General features: G+C 45.1%; 2 protein-coding genes across 3 annotated transcripts in view; both read left to right on the top strand.

Moving 5' to 3' along the window:
* Positions 1-12,082, top strand: part of magi1b (membrane associated guanylate kinase, WW and PDZ domain containing 1b) — a 159,882-nt gene extending 147,800 nt beyond the window's left edge. For both annotated transcript variants that reach the window (XM_080494807.1, XM_080494806.1), the window contains 6 exons: positions 112-489; positions 3,216-3,419; positions 6,137-6,230; positions 7,783-7,873; positions 8,525-8,668; positions 11,801-12,082. In XM_080494807.1, coding sequence (XP_080350933.1) covers positions 112-489; positions 3,216-3,419; positions 6,137-6,230; positions 7,783-7,873; positions 8,525-8,668; positions 11,801-11,989 — 1,100 coding nt within the window. In that variant the 3' untranslated portion in view covers positions 11,990-12,082. The remainder of the gene's footprint in view (positions 1-111; positions 490-3,215; positions 3,420-6,136; positions 6,231-7,782; positions 7,874-8,524; positions 8,669-11,800) is intronic.
* Positions 12,083-13,223: 1,141 nt separating this feature from the next.
* Positions 13,224-17,981, top strand: LOC308128749 (uncharacterized protein; the record flags this gene model as incomplete). The annotated part of the gene is made up of 3 exons (XM_080494414.1): positions 13,224-13,233; positions 13,948-13,983; positions 15,980-17,981. 3 exons carry the CDS (start codon positions 13,224-13,226, stop codon positions 17,230-17,232), a joined length of 1,299 nt encoding a protein of 432 aa, XP_080350540.1. The 3' UTR covers positions 17,233-17,981.
* Between the last annotated feature and the right edge of the window lie 3,640 nt (positions 17,982-21,621).

Below are 21,621 nucleotides of genomic sequence, written 5' to 3' on the forward strand. Positions count from 1 at the left end.
CTGTTTGCTCTTTCGTTATTTATTCCCCTCCATAAATCTTGCCCCCGCACTTCCACTGTTACCCCTCCACAACTCACTCTCTCCGGCTCTCTCCTCCTCTGCCCTCTCCAGTGAAAGCAGAAGGAGACGTGCCTCCGTCGCCGGCGTCCTCGCACCACAGCAGCACCCAGGCGCCCAGCCTGACGGAGGACATCGGGAAGCGGACCCCGCAGGGCAGCCAGAACTCCCTCAACACAGTCAGCTCAGGCAGCGGCTCCACCTCCGGCATCGGCAGCGGGGGAGGAGGCGGAGGGGCGGGCGGCAGCGGCAACGCCGTGGTCGCCGCCGCAGCCACCACCACCTCCTCCCAGCCCCCCATGGCCACTCCCGTCGTCTCCTCCTCCTCCACCCTGCAGCCCTACGACGTGGAGATCCGCCGCGGCGAGAACGAGGGGTTTGGTTTCGTCATCGTGTCGTCCGTGTCGCGGCCTGAAGCCGGCACCACCTTCGGTGAGAGTTGCTTCTGTTTTCCAGTCATACATGAAATATTACCCAGAGCAGTTCTACTCAGCAAAACCTCGCACACACACACACACATGCTATAGCTTTTTTCCTTCTTGTCACCGGTACCTCTTATCTTCTGTCTCCTTTAACGGGATTCCTCTGTATCGCCCATGAGGGCCGCTGAATGCTAAATAGCCCCACAACTTCAACCAGAACCAGATTCTGGCTATTTACAATCCCACCAGATCAATATCGACACTCTTCAAAGAAGTGGTTCTTCTTTCTCATTTTCATCTGTGCCTGTCAAACACTGAAACCCTTCTCTCTTCGCCCGCAGCTGCCGCTACACTCTGCACAAAGCTTTCATAATTGATCACAAGTGAAGTGGGTCTTACATAAGGCACTTGTATTATTCAGCTGAACTTAAACGGCTTCTGTCGGGCAGCCTTGCGCTAAAAGGCTAATGACGTGTTAATGAGGGGGGGGGGGTATATGGGGGGTGGAGGGGTGGGGGGGTCAGTGTGAGTTGTTTTTATTTTTATTAAAGAGACAGGATTTGAGAGATTCCGTCACTCAAAATCACCACTTGTGTGTGTCGTTTGACTTTAGTTACCGAGCTAGAATTCAAAAACACGAGGGTTGGATAAAAATTACATTGAGACACGTCAAAAGAAAATCATAAGTCTAAAGCAGACCTGAAGAAATGCTTCTATGTGTTTTTGCCAGCATTTGGCTTCAGTGTAATATTTTACCAGAGACGGGGTCCGCAGCCTTTCCGAGGGGCTGGTTGGGAACCGCTGCCTTTGCTGGAAGTAAAATCTCACGTTCCATGTCTTTGATAACACACATTCTCCAAATGTATTCGACGTGTACCCTTCGCCTCATTGTATCCACTCCCACACAAACCTCTGTGACAATCCTCTGTTCTTTGAGCTCTCGTGTCAGTGTGAGAGGACCGAAAAGCAGCGGAAAAGGCTCAGGCTTCACAGGTTTGACTCACAAACTGGCAGCACCTCTTCCCTTTTCATATGCGAGCCCAGAGCAGACACCACAGGCCGGTAGATGAGCTTCACTCCTTTTGGCTCGACACATACAGCCCAAATGGATACACACGAAGGGGAAAAAAAAAATCTTCTTTCACTGAGCATTCAATATTTTACAGCCCAAAATGGCTCGATTCACGAGGACGGGGAGATTGAGTTTGTTTGGGAATCAAAGAGCGAAGTCGGCGGGGTGGATAAATGAATAATAATGAAAAGTGAGGCGGATGCGAAGAGAGTGAGGAAGTGATTGCATGCATCGGTGTGCAGTGACTCATGTCAGCCTGCACCCAGACAGAGCCCGAGAGAGACCTCGGGGTAGTTGGATGAGATGTCGGCTCTGATGTGTGTTTGCGTCTCTAACTTCCTGCAGGTGCAGGTGTTTGCGACGCAGGTAACGTAGAACTATTACAGCAGGAGCTACTTGCTGCCGAGAAAATACAGTTGCAAATGAAATAATGATGCCTGCTTTGGAAACTCGATGCTGGGGCGGCTTTAAGCTTCAGTGGAGTAAACAAACACATCGGATCTGGTTTATGTTCAGTTTTGAAGGGGGAAAAAACATTTTCAGGCAGTGTTGTTCTCGTTGCTGAAAATTAGTTTTTAGTTTCAGTGAGTTTTAAAAAGTAGCGCAATATCTGACGAGTTATGAAGCGTAACTCATTACCTTTGTTTCCCTCAGTGAAGTGTCCTCACAATGTGCATATACTTGTATAGCTGCTGTCGACAGAAGTAAGATGACCAAGACCACATTTCCACCATAACGTTTCATTTAAAACAAATATGTTTCATTTGAGAAAAATGTTGTGTTTACACAATTGTGTGATGGATTGCCCTTCCGGGTGACTCTCATCTATAAAACTACCAAGTCCCAGGAGAGGATGGACATGGAGTCATGACACTCTGAAGACCGCCATTGATGTTATTGTCCATCTGCTCATGCATGTGCAGACCAACTGTTTACTACAGCCGTGGTGCACATGTGCAGTAGCAGTGTTTTCTAAAAGTTTCACCTTAGAAGCCATTTTCAAAAAGTTTTCAGTGACTTTGAGCACCGTCGTCATGTAAACGGACACTCAAAACGATATAATAGTTTTTCTTTTGTCGTTGTCGTACTAACCGGTGCCAAAAACAGGAAGATGTTCTCAATGTTGTATTTGGGGAGGTTAATCACATTTTTTTTTTTTACTTTTGCCTGCTGATTCAGTTGTTTACATTCAACATCTTTCATGTTACATGAGTTTATTTAGAGCAAATGAAAAGCCCCTTTCGTAAAACAGGAGGGTAGTGAAATAGTAACCATTCAGGCTCCAGCTCATGGTCAGCAGCTCTTTGGTGCTTCACTGCCTGTATTAACAGCGTTCATTAGAAACAGTCTCTCAAAACACTGAAAGCTCCAGTTTGATGAATCTTCTTGTTTCTTTGCCGAGCACATTTAAATCTGCCTCTCCTTGCCAATGCTTGCACATTATCCTGCTGCATTTTGATCTCCTCTGCCACTCTCTGTGACTCTGGCTTGGCTGGCTGTTGGCTGTCGGTGAATTAACCCTCAACCCTTCTGATCCTATTTTTCTGCTCCTTTCCCACCCCTTCTCTTTCCCCTTGTATCTCTTTCTCCAAACACGGTCCCTCGTAACACCCACACATGCACACTTGAATCTCACAACCCCAACGCGTCAATCGTGACCATAGCTGGAAATGCATGTGTGGCCATGCCCCACAAAATAGGACGCATCATCGAGGGGAGCCCGGCCGACCGCTGCGGGAAGTTGAAAGTGGGCGACCGCATCCTGGCCGTCAACGGATGCTCCATCACCAACAAGTCCCACTCGGACATCGTCAACCTCATCAAGGAGGCCGGGAACACGGTCACGCTACGCATCATTCCCGGAGATGGTGAGTGGCACTCTTCCCAAGCTGGTTTTATCCTCAACAAAAACCCAACACGTTTTTATGTCTTTAAAATCGTCAATTATTTGGTTAAAATACTGCAGTGCAATTTCATGGGGTGCACCCGTTTACAGTCTCCGGGTGCAGGGAACCTGTGCCTTCTCCTAATGGGACATTTGATGGATGTCAAACAGTACAAGCATTAGCTATTATTAGCATTATTACTTAGTCATTAGATTTGAAGAGCAGGCCTAGTTGTTACTGTGCAGAGTGGCTGTTAAGTATGCCTGTACGTATTATATAAAGCTTGAAGTTGCTTCCAAAGTGAAGGGAACACCCCTGCAGTGCTGACAGAAGTGCCGCTTTGGGGATATTTGGGGAATCTTCTCAGCCTTTGCTTTCCTCCCTTTTGCGTGCCTGCACTTTTAAATCCACCAGTGCCCCTTAGGTGTGCGTCTGTGTGAGATACGACACTTCCTCTGTCTTTGGGTGTGTCTTTTCAGTCAAAGTGGCTTTAAGGGAAACTTTGTGCCCATTGTGTGGCGTGTTTTGAAGCTGAGAGCTCTCGCTACTTTGTGCTGACAGATCGCCCCGGCATGCTTTACAAATAGAGTTTAATTGTGTGTGTGTCTGTCTGTCTGTCTTTCTGTGTGTGTGTGTGTGGGCGAGGGGATACTCGCTGTCAACCTGGTGGAAATTGGAGCTATTTGTCCGCTGCTCGCTTCTTTCCGTCTCACTTCTTATGGATGAGGAGGGTTTTCTTTTTCTTTTTTTACTCCCACCAGAGCAGTTGATGAGAACAGTGAGTCAAAATTGCTCTGCCAAGAAGACATGGAGAGCAAGAGGAGGGGAATAACTGGATATGCTTTATCGGCAAAGTTCTGCTTTGTGTTTACCTGCATGTGTCAAACAAACAAGACGCCCGTCTGACACGGCGACAGAGAGCGCGTCAAGCAAAAAGATCACGGCTTGTGTTTTGAAGTCGCGACTGTTCACCCGCCGCCTGTTTACAAATGGCTGAGGATGTCTATTTCTGCGCCGATCAGTCCTGTCTAAAGTTTCTGATGTGAATAAATGCAAGGTGAAATCAGGTTCAGCTCCCTTTTGAGCTCACCTCACCTCCCCCGAGTGAGAGCACAGATGGAGTTTTGTAGTGACTGATGCTCGATACTTCTGCGGTGACAAGGAAAACTGGAGCGGGAGTCTTCCTGCTGCCGCGCACTAATGCATGCACAAGCTGCTAATGCTTTCATCAACGCTTCTGTCTCTGCAGCACAGACCAAACGCACCTCAGTACTTCTTATAGAGTGAGAGGAGGGAGACGGACTCGCCTGAGGCGATGTGATTTCTTTCGTACATATCGTATAGTACAGACCCGCTTCTCTTATCTCCTCCCCGTTTCTTCCTGTCTGCGTTGCTCTTCTTTCTCGTGCATTTTTTGTTTCCATCAGACCTGCTTCTGCTTCATAAACCTCTCCCAGTATTGAGAGTGCCAGACACAAATCACAGAAAAAGCTCAGTGGCTTTTCTTGGGGTATGTAACCCGATCCTGTTGTCACTGAACGGATTTGGCTTAACGACTGCGCCTCGATAAAAAAAAAAAATAAAAAAAATACTAGAAAGCAGAGAAATTGAGCGTTGCAGCCATATACATGTCATGGTGGTGGTTTCCGAGACTTAACTGAACCATAACCGTGCAATAACGGGAAAGGCACAGGTAATATTGAAAAACTGCCTGATATTTTAAATTATCTTGGGGGGGGGGGCAGAAATATTCCCTCATTGCCAGCATGAAACCCAAATAAACCCAGTCAATCCAGAGGAGGTTAAAAAGACCGGAGTGATTATCATAAAGAAAGAGAGCACATGAATAGGTGATGAAGGTTCTCAGGGACAAACGAGGCTGTAGCTCCCGCAGGCGTGTCGTCATGCTGAGGAGCGAGCCAAAACGTCAGGTTTTCCCATTCCATCAACTTTGTTGCTTTTTCTCCTCTTGGGTCAACAGGCAATCGAAGAGATAAACCAACGAGTCTCGTGGAGTGGGGGGAGGGGGGGGGTGTAAGCCACAGGGGAGCTGTCCATGAGAGGAATAGAGAGCAGTGGAATTAATGTGATCAAATGTAAGATACCTGTAGAGAGAGGAGGTTGTTAAGGAGAAGAAAGGTTTCTTTATGCAGCGGGAGTGCTGCTCTAATGATCACCTGTTTTTATCAGCTCGGTGCGTTTCATTGATAAAACGGGCTGATTGGCGGGAAACATGAAAGACGGCAAAACAGGAGCTGATGTGTCTCTGCGGGCTGCGAGCTTGGATTTGTGTCGCTCCCAGAATGAGACGTACTCCTTTCGGAGGTGGCGGAAGGGGCAACTTGATGACGAGTGTGACAAAATGATTGATGGTACCGACTTCTGTGTCCTGGATTCGAGCTAAGTGGTGGTCAAGCCTTGTAGGTTAGCTGACAGCTGCTGAATGGGCACTTGTGTACAGGCTGAGCAAAGAAAAATTGCCCGATGTGTAGAACAGAGGTTTAATTCTATTACACAGGCTTCTCGCAAGCAATCCAGACAAGCTCCTGTTGACTGGTTTTCTTGTCACCAGTTAAAATATATGAGGCGGCTGGGAAAACTCCCAAGTTTTTGCTTTTGGATGCGTTTGACGGATCCGCCCGGCTGAACACGACAGGTTCCTTCATTGTTTCTCATGTCAAGCCTTTCTCGTCCCTCAGAGTCATCGAACGCGTCTCTGCTGACAAACGCAGAGAAGATTGCCACCATAACCACCACTCACACACCTCAGCAACAGGCGGCGCCCGAGGCCAGGTGAGAAGCGTTCTCAACAACCGTTAAAAGACAAAAAGTCTGTAAAACTTTTTTTTCCAAGATAATGTGAGTTAATGTTAATGTGTGCATTCGATCACTGACCTTGTTTTAGCTTTAATCTATTCTATTTGCTTGCGGCTTATAAGCAGGTCTTATTGAAGCTGAAAGCATTAAAAAAATGTCCACGTTTCTGCTGGTGAAAATGTGCTTTATGTGGTTACAGGGCTTCAAACCGGTAACCAAATTCACTTGACAGGCAGTTCTTCAGAAGGGAGCGCTGGCTAATTGATGATTCAGGGGTTACATGTCGAGTAGAGGTTGCGGGAGGGTTCCACTCCATCTGGGTGTAGTTTACCTGTTGCACTTCTGGAGTGAAACATTTAACCCTGAGCAGGATTACTATTGCAACACGCATCATCAGGAGGGTAAATCTAACCTGCCTCACAACTGTCTAATCCTCCCTATTAGTGGGTGAATAATCCAATCCATGGTCAAAAGTAGTCGCTTTTTATTTTCAGCCATGTCAGCTTTTTAAAAACCCCAGTTCAAATTGTTGTCTTCTTATGGAAATACATCAAATTTAACCCCTGAGCCCTAGTATATTATGGTTGACAATGTTGTGTATTTTTAGTGTCTTAGATATGGCAAACAGAGGATTTGTGGACCATAAGAATCTGTTTGATTTATCATTCTAATGGCCTTTTTCTGCAGTAAAAAAATAGCTTCAATGTTTGATTTATAATTTTTTCCCCATAATTCCACCCCATAGTTCACATTAAGGAAGAATGGGGGAGTTATACATTAAATTGAATGAATTTTTCTTTATTACTGATAGAATTTTGCACATAATGCTGATATTTGTAGCTAATTTTGTCTTGAAGAAAGTGAATTATCGTTAAAGAATTGTTAAAGGATTTTTCAAGACCTACTTTATTTTACATTTGTGACTTTCTACAGCTGAAGCACAATAATAAAAATGATAATAGATATTTCAAAAGTATATTAAAAAGTGTCAAATTGACCAAAATCACATTAAATTTGTCAATTTACATAAAAAAAACCTCTAAGCAACAAATTCTCTTCTAAAACAGCTTTTACAATCCTGCCGTCTCATTAGAAAAGTAATGCATTCTCTGATTGTTAAGTGAAGGTTAGTTTTAAAGAAAGATGAAGAAAAAACTGTATGTGACCATATGTGATTACTTTCCTCATAAAGGGTTAATGCTAAAATGTAAACATGCACACACATACACACACACACAGACCATCTCTCTCAAAGGTAAATGACAGAATAGCTGCATTTTGGCTGTGTTGAAGGCTTTATGAGTGAAGCTATATTAAGTGTCTGCGTCTAGTAGAACTGTAACATTTATTATGGTTTTGCTTCATTTAGTGTTCAATGAATTTTTGATATCATGTGAATGAAAAGAAATTGCTTTTCCACTTTTGTTTATCCAGAATTGAACCTTTTTTTATCCTGATTTAAAAGATGAAAAAAGAAAACCCTCCTCTCTCCTGATTTCCTCACTGGCTGCTTTCCTTCTGTTTGCAGGACCAACACCAAACCAAAACAGGAGTCTTTTGAGTTCAAACCCCCGCAGGGTCCTCCTCCGCAGCCCCCCACGCAGATGCTCTCGGCTCAGGTGAGGAACTGCCGTCGTCCCATCGTCGGTCACGTCGTCCACGAGCATCCGCACACCCGTTCGTCCCCTTCTGCCTCCGCGCCTCAGCCACTTCACCGCCCGCCTTCCCCAAGGGCAAACCAAGTGCACTTTTATTTATTTATCTCTTTACTCCTACCTGCTGGCATTATCTCCATCTGCGCATTAAGAAGAGGCTGTTTGCTTTCAAAGTAGCCCCTCAGTCCACTGTGTTCCGTGCCGCATTAATCTGGTGGTGTGGAGATGGCTCTCGCAGATAGCATTGATCCTTCAGCAGAGGAGATTAGGAGACGAGAGGAGCTGCTGAGGCTGTCTGACTGTCCTTGTGCTGCCCACAACATTCTCTCTCTCTCTCTCTCTCTCTCTCTCTCTCTCTCTCTCCATTAATAATTCAGTGTCCTTACACCTGAGCATATGTATCTATACACACACACACAAAAAGAGAAGCACAACTATTAAGTAGGTGTGACTTTCCTGAAGGTGGCATTTGTCCCTCTGAAATCGGACCCCACGTCAGAGAAGACGCACACGACCACGCCTGGAATGTGAATCGCAAAAGTGACCTTGAAAATGTGTATTTCTTAGTCGTCTTTCTCTCCCTCTCTATAACCGTGTGTGGTCCGTCTCCATCAGGATGCTGAGTTCTACTCGGTGGACCTGGAGCGAGACAACAAAGGATTTGGCTTCAGCCTTCGGGGAGGCAGAGAGTACAACATGGACCTGTACGTGCTGAGGCTAGCTGAGGATGGAGCAGCTGTACGGAACGGAAAGATGAGGGTATGGAGACGAAAACACCAGAAAACAAACAAGAGAATTTAATCCTCACAAAGCAATAAGTCCATTTCTTGCACCGTGTTTTCAGACATTTACTGCTTTGGTGTAAAAGCACTCAGCTTAATTGATAAATGTAGTCCTTTTTTTTTTTGTTGCGTGTCTCCTACAGTTTCCACTAACATGTAATATCGTGGTAATCATGGGAAAGATTGGAGGCGAGTGCACCTCCTGATGGAAGTTTTCTCATAATGGTGTGAATTCAGGCCCACTTTTATTGAAAGCACCTCAAGGTGGAAATGAGTTTGTCATGTTGCAGTCAAGACCCTCAAACCTGACGATCAAGACCAGATCATCTCAGGACCAGGACACGACCTAGACCAGGGGTGTTAGACCAAGTCAAGTCAAGGCCAGAGCAGACCGAGACAGAATGAGTCAAAACCAAGACCTTGAAAATGTGCTCTTGCGAGCCCTCTTGAGTATTACAACACAAGAGTTTGTCAGTAGGTCATCAATAACAGACCGAGCAAAATAAGAAGAGCAGTCGGCTTCAAATCTTCTTAATTTACTTTAAGACAACTCACTATCAGATTTTGACCATTTAATCTAAACCAGGAGTGTCCAACCTCGGTCCTCGAGGGCCCCTGTCCTACATGCTTTAGTTCTCTCCTTGCTTCAGCACACCTGAATGTAATGAGGATGTCATCACCAAGGTTGTGCAAAAGCTCAATAATGCACCCCTCATTGCAATCAGGTGTGTTGCAACTGGGAGAGAGCTCAACCCTGCAGGGCAGGAGCCCTCGAGGACCAGGGTTGGAAACCCCTAGATCTAAACTGTCATACACCCCGAACCACATCTTACAGAGATACCTTCAAATAAAGACTGCATGTCCCTGTTCAGCAGGATTACCTATTGAAATAGATATTTTTTGTGAAAATGTTCCCCTGCCTGCTTCCCTGGTGTCCATGCTGGACGGTCCCCTCTGCAGGTTTGACTCATTATGCTGTGTTTTGGTCCCATTGGCTTGTGCCTCCGTAGCCCCATGTTCTGTGGAGTCACGCTCTGTCACCAGCACGCCAGGGGAGTCATCCCTGCAAATGTTAAACACAATAAAGAGGAGTAGGTCCCCATTATTATGGAGGAGCAGTGCGAGAGACATTTCCATGCATCTCCCAAATGTCAGCCTTTCATAACCATGATAAATTACCTTTTTGTTGTTATTGTACACAATGCAGCAGGGGGGGGTTCCTCCAAGGGGATTATCCATTGTGCTTGTTAAAGTTATGTTTATTTAAATTAGGAATTAGGGGAAATCCGTCTACCTCCGTTAATCTGAAAAATCTGCATGACTGGAGAAACCCACCAATGTCAACCTCATGACAACGCTGAGGACTTATATATATATTCAATATAAATTATTGGAAAATCTTGTTAATGCAAAATTTAATATAGGATTACATAGGCTTTAATACATTAAAAATATTCCAAACTGTATTTATTTTAGCTCTATCGCATCTAAATTTGCAAAAAATATAGTTATTGGCTAATATTACATTTAAAATGGCCAAGACTGTAAAATTGTTCACTTTATAATATTATGAATAGTCAAACTGGAAATTATTTTAAATCTATTTAAAGGCTTTTTACATCTAAATTAGCCAAAATTGTAATGTTATTTGTACTTTTTTACAGTGAAAATAGCCAAAACTATAAAGTTAATGGATTTATTGCATTTTAGAATATCCCAAGCTATACATTTATTGGCGTTATGTATATGCAAGCCACAGCTATGTTTAGGTTCAGTTATTGTTTTTATTACATCTATAGCAGGTAAAATTATGAAGTCACTGGCTGTTTTACGTCAAAGATATCACTCCCACCAATTGTTAGGACCTCCACCTTTGAGATTGGCTGGCCATGAAACCACAAAAAAAAAAGCCTCCGGCTCTGTCTGTGGAAGTGCCAGTTTAGAATTTTGCACCTGTCTTAGTTGGTTTTTGCATTGTCTGTAAAGACTACAATAAAATGGAGGTGCCACGATTACATGACTAATGGCTGGACCCATTGTTGCATGCTGATGTATTATGGTAAGCACTCAAGTCAAGGGCCACTCCAAGGCAGTTGACTGTTTTGATTAGCTGTGGGGGCTGATGACTCCACAGCCATCAGATATCTATCAATGTAATTGCTGGCGCATAATTCACCCTCCAATTACTGCGCCTCTCCGCATATAAACAAACACAGTCACCTCCGGGCTCGGCCCCCGTAAACAGTTCATATTGCAAGCGCTACGTCAAAACGCAGCACTGAGTGAGTACAGTACGAAAACAGACAAACAATGTCGTGGAGCATAACCACAGACAGAGCATGCTTTCCTTTCAATTAATCCATGGTTCACAGCAGAACTGGTGAAAGTGGCTCTCACATGCGTCTTGAAAGTGTGAGATTGAACCTTTTAAATGTGATTAATTACAGAAAACTAGTGGCACCTCCCCTGGGCTACAGTGGAGGCTTTGTCATGTGTTTGCATGGTGGGTTCTGCAGCATAAGAGGGAATTCTTCATCTATATGTATTAATATGCAGCAGTCGGGAAGTGTGTGGGTGTGTGTGTGCATGTATTAACACACTAGCACATGCATACATGAATACAGCCGTCTTGTGTTTGCACCCCTTATTAGCAGAGGGGTTATTATTAGCAGCAGATCCGTGAGGCAGGGAAAAAAAAAAAGTGTCAGTGAGTGATGCGTACTCTGCTGGAGCAGTATTCCCCCAGTGCACGTCGCTGACAGATAATCTGAGGAGTGGTTTCAAAGAATCGGGAAGCAAAAACTGTTTCTGTTCATTCTTTATTGGCTCCTTTTTGACGAGGCTTGCACTGTAAATTGTTGATTAAGGAGAGTTCACTACTTGTGATGAATAACGTCTCCTCAATCTGTCCACCCTTCCCCTCCCTCCCTCTGTCACCATGTTTCTTTGAACGTTTGTGCTTCTTGTCCCTCCCCCTCCCGCTTTGCTGTCTCCTCTCCTTTATCTGGCGCTCACTTTTCGCCTCTGGTTCACCTCCTCTCCCTTCCCCTCTCACTTGTCACTCTGCCTCCCACCGCTCCCTTCCTCGTCTTCCTCTCCCTCTCCCCAGGTCGGCGACGAAATCCTGGAGATCAACGGCGAGAGCACCAAGGGCATGAAGCACGCGCGGGCCATCGAGCTGATCAAGAACGGAGGGCGACGCGCCCACCTGGTGCTCAAGAGGGGTGACGGCTCAGTGCCTGAATATGGTGGGTCAATCTACGAAAACATTCCCTTCTCCCCCATCTTCACACCCTGAGCCAGGGGGGTGGCGCCCGGTGGACATGGTGGTGGGTCGAAGGGGTGAACCGAACTGATCCGCCCTCCCAGGAGCCTTCACCCGTCCCTGGAACACGCAGCCAGGGCGGGGGCGGGGGGAAAGCGGCGGGAGGGGGGGTCGTCTGTTCGGCTTTGGGGTCTCTCTCTGTGGTGGAGGTCACTCCTGGGCTTTTGGGATTTGGGGTCAGGGAGGAGGTGGCACCTCCACCGCCCCCCCGCCCCCCCTCCTGCTGTCACCTGCTCTCAGCTTCCATGTCATCCCCGCTGTCACTTTTCACCTTCTGGCCACTGAGCAAAAGCACTCTGCTGGGACTTGACAGAAAGGTGGTTGGTCAGATTTCAGTGAAAAAAAAAAAAAAGTTTACAAGGTTTGAATGAGCTGAGTAGTGAGAGTAAAAAAAAAAAATCCCCCAAAAAAAATCAATATTTCGTGTGGGGAAGAAGTAAAACCGACGGCTCCTCATTAAACGGCGAGTTCGCATTAAGAGGAGGGGAAAGCTTGATCCCTCACATCCCACCCGCGATCAAACAGGACCTCCCACCGCTTTGGTTTAGGATGTGACACAAACATATTTATGATATTTATTGAAGGTGAATGTAAGCTACTGAACTCTAAAGGGTTTTAAGTGAGAACTGTATCGGGGGGGGGGGCAGTCTGAAGCTGTTTCACTCTTCTTTTTTTTGGTATTTGGAGGCAAAAAAATCACACAATACTGTGCTTGAAATTACTCACTCACCCATGGATTTCTTTTCTTCATTTTCTTTGCACCCACTGTTTAATGTCATTGAAAAGCTGTGAAGATAGGAACTGCACCCATTTCCCCCATTTCAAAAAGAAAAACGAGTCGTTCTAATTATAGATGCGTTTTGTACAGTGATAAAAAAAAAAGAATAGAGGCATTTTTACAAGTATTTTTGTTCAGTGTACAGAGCCATGAAACAAAGCCACATATTAATGGATAAAAAAAGTCTATTGCTGCATGAACTTGTCAAAAGTGTAAATTGGAACCCCCCCCTCTTCTATTGTCTATTCTCCATAATATTTATGGAACTTTTTTTTTTAATTTGCAATTGTATCGACCAGTTTTGTTGATAGCCACGAGTCATTATCAATGTTTTCTTTGATTTTTCGTTACATTCTGTTTCTTTTCAGTGGAGATTTGTTTGTCTTGAAGAGTTCCATCTTTGTAATTTCTTTGTTCTTTGCGCTCAGAATGTGCTGTGGTAAAACCTGCACTGATATGACATCATGTGAACTTGTACATTATTTCAGATCATTGTTTGTACATTTAAATTTTTTTTTCTTTTAGTTGGCGCCGCCTTCGACAGTCTCGCCAGTGTGTTTTTTTTGCTTCTTGTCGGCGATGTAAAACTGCTTCATTCGCTGTTGTCGGTGTGCCGGTCTCACTTGTCTTTAATTTTTGTGGGAGGGGGAATCTTTTTTTCTGCTGCCTCTCTCTCTGTGTGTGTGTGTGTGTGTGTGTGTGTGTGTGTGTGTGTGTGTGTGTGTGTGTGTGTGTGTGTGTGTGTGTGTGTGTGTGTGTGTGTGTGTGTGTGTGTGTGTGTGTGTGTGTGTGTGTGTGTGTGTGTGTGTGTGTGTGTGTGTGTGTGTGTGTGTGTGCGTGCGCTTGTTTCCAGGATATTTGTGTTTTATTTCTCTGTAACTGATGGTTTCCACTGAACGGGTGATTTTTTTTTGGGGGGGTGTGAATTTTCCTGGACTGTCTTTTATTCGATCAAATAAACACATTTTTTTCATTTAAATCAACAATAATTCTCCTTTTTCTTCCTTCAAGTTGCTTTCCAAGCAATCTAAACTACTGTGCTCTTCTCTTTTTTTGTTCCTGTTTTTGTGTATCTTCTCTTCTTGCGCTGGGCTCTTGTCTTCCTTCAGGGATGGTCGCTCCCCATCTCACTGCATGTATGAGAAATGACAAGATGGGGGAGGCCTCTGTCCTCCAAAATCAGACCACGGTTTGTAGTTGTCTTCCACTGTCGTCTGGCTCGTTGTCTCTATCTGTCCCACTCTCCTCTCTCTCTCTCTCTCTCTCTCTCCATCCTGATGTGTGTAGTGTGGCCTCAACTCACCCATGCCCGTGCTCCGCTCCATGCATACAAATCCATTCATACATTGTAAGTGTCGCCGCTGCCGAAGCCGTCGTCCAAGATACTCCACTGCATATGTCTGTTGTTAGCTGTGTTGCCGTTCTTCAAATCGGCGGAGGAAGGAAGTGCTACCATTTAACAGCTTTTGCCTGGAATACATAGAACAGGGGTGCCGAACTTAGTTGAGTTCAAGAGCCACATGCAGCTCAGTTGGTTCTCAGTGGGGCTGGACCAGTTAAATGTCCTGGAAGAGTTCATAACAAAATGTTTTATGAATAGCCAGATAACTCTTGAGGAAACATGGGGCTAAAATCAGTTGCAGCTAAATCTCAGGATTTCTGCATGTTTTCAGAAACCTAACACGGCAAGGCTGTAACTAGTTTTAAAGAGAAGTGCACTGACCAATCTTGCTGCCTGTTCAGTTTCTTATCTCTGCTGCATGATGTCCTTTATTCATATTTAAACCGAACAATCACAACTGGACAGCTTAGGACAAGCCATGTCTGTTAAATAGCTGTTAATGTTTTCTTGTTTTTTCACACTGTGTGCAAGGTCATCCTGGGAGCCAGTTTTAGTCTGCGGGCCACTTATTTGACATCAATTTATGATGACAGATTGCTTCAGTGAGTTGCATGTTTGCTTCAAAGAGGACCTATTTTTTGAACTGCAAAAAGATTATACAGATTTTTAAGACTTTTCTTTTTTCAGATTGGCCACTTTAACAGCCTCACTGTCTCAAGTAACTGAGTGATCTTTAAAAAATCAATACAAGAATAGTTTCTTCTTACAGCTTACCAAAAGCCCAATTCTGTTGACTGCAGTTTTAAAAAGCCTCTCTGTCAACAGCAGTGAGCCTGCTGCCATTCAGCTCTGTAATTTGGCGCCTGCCTCATTGCATGCCTTTAACAGTTTCCGGAGCTGAGCAAATAAACATATATTTGATTTGATTATTAAATATTGTATTTCTGTGATAGATCAAACTTGAGACATGCATGTGTAATAACTCTGATAAGTTTGGTTTCTGCCTCGTGAGACTTAAGTCATCAACATGTAGCAGTCAATAATGTAATAATGGCCAATAACATTGTGGCCCATTTTAAATGTAATTTGCCGATAGTGTATTCAAATAGTAATAAGAATGAATATGAAGACCATCCACTATAATAACTTTTGATAATTATATTATTTCCAGGATGTGTAGTCCTATTTATGTTATACTCCAATATTGGCTGCAGTTATTAATTTTTTTTTAAAGGTAATTTTATGCTGCTATTGGCACATGTTTTAAAATTGTCTATAAAGTTTTACAGTGCGTTTAATCAGTTTGACAAACCTCACCAACTGTAACACGTTCAGAGCAGTTAGCAGTTTTTGGATTCCATTTTGAGCGTTTAATGTGCTTTAAAGATTTACAAAGTGTCGAAGGCATCATGGCAGCACATGAAAGAGCATGGCTAATCGGCATAATCAAGCGGCATCATACATATGCAACACGATGGCACAGACGGTAACCGACTTCCCGTCCAACCGCCCGGCCAGCCAAGTCCCACTGTGCTTCAAAGACGACCCCAGGTAGACCAGGGAACAGGTTTGTTGTGCCTAACTTATCTATTCAAACAATGGCTGCCCCACTATTGTGTCACTGCCTTTTTTTTTTTTTTCTGTGTGAGCTGCATCAGCTTTTGCTGTGCCATCCTTTGCCAGCATTAACATCAGAATGGCTTCCATTGGAAATGTTCTCAGTTTCTTGTCTGAGTGACTCGGCATGATTAATGTGAGCAAAGATGGACGTTTCGTCTTTACTTCCAGTCTGGATGTATGTTTGACCACCCTGCCCTGGTTTGTATGTCACGCTTTGTTACAGACGGCGGCACCAGTGACATCATCACAGCCAACTCAGCCCCAGGGTTACAAAACGCTGAGGAAGTGAGCCTCCTGCCCCCAATCAACGTGCCATCAGAGTCCAGTTTCCCACCAGAACCCCAACAACCATCCCGGAGCAAGGAGCCAAGCCGCCCCTCCAACGACACTGGCAGGCACCACCATTCCAAACACCGCCACCACTCCCCCTCCAAGAAAACCAGCACAGGAAAATACAAGTTGAAAACATCCAAGGGGAGGCTGGTCAGGAAGAAGGATAAAACAGGAAGTGATGGCCACCGCCACCATTCCAGCGGGCAGCACCGGAGTCGCCACCATTCGCCTGATAAGAAAAGCAGCCGGGCACGCAGTGCAGAGAACACCCTGGACAGCCGACACAGGGGGCACACTCGCGGCCGCTCCCCAGACAGGCGCCACGGTCACCACTCCTCCTCCAACCACCGTCACCGCTCACCCTACCGCTCCCCTCACCGCCACCGCTCTCCTTACCGCTCACCCCACCGCTCACCCCACCACCACAGGTCGCCCCACCGTTCCCGCCACCGCTCCCCCAGACGCCGCACCCACTCCTCCGACCCCTACCGCCGCTACGGCTCCCCGGAGCGACCGAGCTACAGCAACGAAAAGCCCAACGGAGTGGAGGCCGTATTGAAGGAGCCAGATGTGTCTCCTGAACTCAGCCTCCCTCTCGAGGACACCATCCTGCGTGAACCGCCAGCCCTGGACCGCCTAAACCGGGATGTGACACTTCCGTCACTGCGCAGGGAAGACCGCCTGTTTGGGGATGACAGCCTGCTGATGAAAGCCTCCACCTTGGATAGGACCTATAAGGGAGACAGCCTCCTGAGGGGCGTGGCGTCCGGTGGCCAGAGAGACCTCTTCAGAGACACCACCCTCCCCAGAGTGCGCACCCCCGACTCGGATTCAGCCTTCCAGAGGTACAGTTCCCTTCTGAGGGGGCGTTCGCCCGAGAGGAACGGACGCTACGGCAGCCGAGGCAACACCCCTGAACCTCTGACCCGAGCCCGCAGCCTGGGACGAGACATCTCCCCGATCAGGAGCTTCAGGAGGGACGACTCCGAGGACGAAGAGGATGATGACAACTTCATCGCGGAGAAGGTGAGAGAGTACTACAGCGCAGCGAAGACCAACAACCGCCGCTCGTCGCAGCCCACGCTCCCCACGCTCCCCGAGCCCAAGGCCTACAAGGGGAATCCCAAAGACCTGAGCATCTGATTGGACAGTCATCGGCCAATCACCCACAAGACACCTCAAGTACTCACTCATCGACACGTGGTTCCACGAAACACACTCACTTATGTACACACACACACACTGACACACAAACACACGTAACAATGTTGAGTTACTAACAAGACAGTGATTCCAAAATGACTTTTGAAAGCAGTTTATTTTCTTTCTTTTTTTTAATTGTATGTTTTTTTTCCCTCATTTTTGTTGAAGCATTCTGCATTTACAGTAACTCGAGACTTTTCCAGAAAATGGTAAAACCATAAAAAACAATGATGTGCCTAACAACAGATCCATGAAAATGCGAGATTGTCTTTTTTTTTTTTCCCCCCTTTTTTTTGGTTTTGTGATTTGATATGTGCCGGGCGTTTTGTGCCCCCCACTGTCAGATTATGAAATGTACGTACTTTTTTCACGAGGATCCCATGGAAGAACCGCACGCCCGGACCACCGCCACCGGTGCTCATGATGCTGTGCATGTCTTTACCGGTTTCAATGTCTCTCTCTCTCTCTGTCTCTCTCTCTCTCTCTCTCTCTCTCTGTCTCTCTCTCTCTCTGTCTATCTGTCTCTCTCTCTCTCTCTTCCCAGTGCCACTGTTTTTTAGACATTTGACCAGACTATAGCACAAGCCTGCATTTGTTTGTATATTTTTGACAGTTTGCAGTATGTGTACATTCAGAGGTGATCATTTTAATGAATGATGGGAAAATTAAAAGTTAACCTATGATGATGATGATGATGAAGTTAAAATAAAATAATATATTCAACAAAAGAAAAAAAAAGCTTTGTGCATTTGTAATTTTTGGATCTCGTTGGGATAAGACGTGTGTATGCCACAACAGGCAGAGAGCTGTCTTCCTCTTTGCCAACAAATAAAGTGAGGAGGATCGCGTCGGCTCCTAAAAGTGTGCAAGTCTTTGAAGGGTATAGCAGAGAGCTTCCATCCTTTTGACAACATCAAAGCTTGAATATGACAGTCTGAAAAATGTTCGCTCACACCTCCTCGATGCTTTGATTTGCGCCTTTTCTGTGGCCTGTCTCATGTCGCCCTCCTCTTCTTCCTCCTCCTCCTGCATTTGCTCTTTTTGCTGCTGAGATTTTTTTTTTTTTTTTTTTCATTTGATAGAGAGCGAGCAGCAGGGAAGCTGTGTCCCTATTTCAGGACAGTGATAGCAGTAGGTGGGTGATGGTGGGATGATGCTGGGGAGATGAGAGTGAAATAACAGAACAAAGTGGTCACTCTCGCGGCGCAGAAAAGTGAAATAACGCTGATTGAGCATTATGTATGAGGAAAAAGTAGCCGTCTCATCTCTTCCAACTTATTTGACCACATGTTTTAATATTCATCCGTAAACATGCCAACACCTATTTAGCTCGCGTTCACCTTCACTGCATCCACATGGAAGCAACAAAGATTATCCTCCATCACAAAGTTGCTGCAGCACATGTCAAGGTACTTAATGCCACATGTTCATTAATGTGCATTCAAGATTACCCTGTGGACACAATCTGCACAGCCCATAAGCGGAAATGGGAAACGGAGATAAAGCACGATGATCAAACAGTAACTTATCAGAGCGGTTTTTGGCCCAGTTTCTCTGCGATTCAAGAGGGCCTCGATTCATTCGGCTCCTTTTGATGCAACCATCTGAAACTTTCTTTTTTCTGACTTGCATCCTCTCACAGCAGAAACATTGCAACTTATTTCTAAATCTGAGTGCAAAATATAAAATTGCACAGAAAATGTTTCACTTGAAAACCATTTTCCATATAATAAACAAAAGGGAAGATCAGGAGCAGTGGGCAAATATGCAAACAATTCAGTTGCTTTTCCTGTTACTTATTGACTCGGGAATCTGATCTATGCATTACTTTGCTGTGACGCTTGCTTAGCTGAGCTCTCAGCTCCTGTGGATCAGCCTGATGACTGACTCATTAGGTTTAGGGGGTGGGGGTTTTGCAACAGCTTTTACCTGCAACAAAATGAACAAACTCAAACTATTGGTAATTGGAACTGCATTAATTTCTTTATAGTGATCAGATACTCCCACCTACTAAACATAGTAGCAACACAGAAACAAGACTTTGACTTTAACTTTAAAGCCATTTCTTGATAATTAACAATCCAAAACATTTCTCAGTGCACCTGCAGAAGTTCATTTCAGTTTCCCCCCAAAAAAGGGCAGATGGAAAATTTTCATTTTTAATTAAAAAAACAAAACAAACAAACTTGGATTAGATTGCACTGTCACACTGGATCATCTTAAAGTGGATTGGCTGGAAAGTACCAAAAATCAAAGAATGTTCAAGACCGTGCTCAAACACAGATGAGTCCAAAACCAACTTGTTTAGCTTTCAAATAATCAACACAATATGGTTCTTAATGTGACACTACTGGCAATGAAGGACAATCCTACTCAACCAGAAACTAAAGAAGAAGGAAAAAAAAACTCCTGTCCATTTTTCTGTACTAAAATAAGTTTTCTGGATTATATTAATAAGATAAACCTGCGAAGGGGAACATATTAATGGTGGGATATATAGTGTGGCCTCTTCCGGGATAGGGTAATAAAGACATTTCTTCTTTTAATATACAAGAACGTTTGTTCTCTGTGTTCAAGATATTCACAGACATTACTACTTTCATTTGTGATTGAGTACAATTAAGCAATGTGATTCTGCCTTGTAACATCTTCCTTCTTTCCATCTCTGGGCATGTGTAAGTATCTGTCCATCTTCTTAACAACGTTTTTTCATTTTAGCAGAGCTGGAACCAAATTCACCGAACAATGGATGAAGGAAGAGTACAGTCTGGACACCCCAGTCCATTACTGGCCAACAACAGAGAGACAGACGGCAACATTGACGCTTTGGGGCAATTTAGGCCACATTTACATGAAAACGTTTCAAGTGAAAACACGTAATTTTCACAACTTTCACATAGACACAGCAACATTTTGAAAATGATTTATATGGCAGCAGAAACACTAAAAATGACAGAGTTAGCATGTGGGGCCACGAGTGGGTGCTGTTGACTGTTTTTGTCATGACACCACAAAGAACAATATGCCATAAACATTAACAGTGGCGAGTACACCGGCGTTCATATGGACAGACAATAAAGTTGGATTGTTATTCTAGAGATTATAAATTAGAAACCTACCAAGTCCCAGGTGCAAGTGGACTGAGAGTCATGACACTCTGGAGGAAACATTGTTGTTATTGTCCATCTGCTCATATGTGTGCAGAAGAACTATTTACTATGGCCGTGGTGCACATGTGCAATGCTCTCACCCTCTATATGGAGACCATTTTCAGAAAGTTGTTAAGTTGGAGCCTTCTTAAAAAGTTCAACCTTGGGAGCTGTTTTCAAAAAGTTGCATTCTTGGAGGCTCCGTATGCTGTTGTTGTGTAAACGGACACCCAAAAGACGATACAAAAGTTTTGCATTCTTACTTGAAAACAGATTTCACTTGCACAGATGCATATTTTTTGGACTATGGGAGGAAACCCATCCAGACTCAGGAAGAACAGGCAAACTACACATACAGATTGCTAAGTACCAACCAAATACACCACTCTGTGAAGACAGCAGTTTAAGATATTGACAGGACTGTCATGTATCCATTGCCAGTGATTATACTGCATGTTGATTTAATTTAGTAGGTTGTTGTCACTCCCGTATGATCGGTGTCCTCTTCTTTGTTCGCTTCACAAAGAGACATGGAAGAGGTGTGTTATCCTGCAGACACGTCTACTTTTGTTCCCCCTCTCTCACTGGAGGAGAAGCAGCTCCTAAATAATGGATGTAATCCACTTCCCAGCACTGAAGCGCTCTCCTCCCCTCTCTTTAAATATCTCTCTCTCTCTCTCTCTCTCTCTCTCTCTCTCTCTCTCTCTCTCTCTCTCTCTCTCTCTCTCTCTCTCTCTCCCTCCCTCACTCTCCCCCATCTTTATCAGGACACACTCCACTCTTCATCAACTGCAGGAGCCGAGCCCGGTGTTTTATTGCCTGCGCAACCCCCCAGAAATGATTAACAGCTCGCGTCCGGAGACAATTTATCATGTCGGCGCCGTGCGGGAGGAAGCGGCGGTTAATGAAATGTCCAATAACGCCGTGACCGGGGCCCGGTGCAGCCGCGGCCCGCCCGGGTCAGGCCCGCCACTCTCCTCATCAGCTGGGCTGCAGGTGTTCTCGCTCTGACCTCAGAGATGCTCTGCTGCCCCGTTGCCATGGAAACACCAATGCAACAGGCTCTCTCCTACAGCCGGCTGGAGCAGATGGGAGCTGCGGATGCGTAAATATGAATGCTGAGGGGAGGGAAAGAAAAACAAGAGCGCCAGGTTTATTTTTGGCTGTGCGCTCCAAAGAA

This window comes from Blennius ocellaris (assembly GCF_963422515.1).
Source record: "Blennius ocellaris genome assembly, chromosome: 4".
In the NCBI taxonomy this organism is placed as follows: domain Eukaryota; kingdom Metazoa; phylum Chordata; class Actinopteri; order Blenniiformes; family Blenniidae; genus Blennius; species Blennius ocellaris.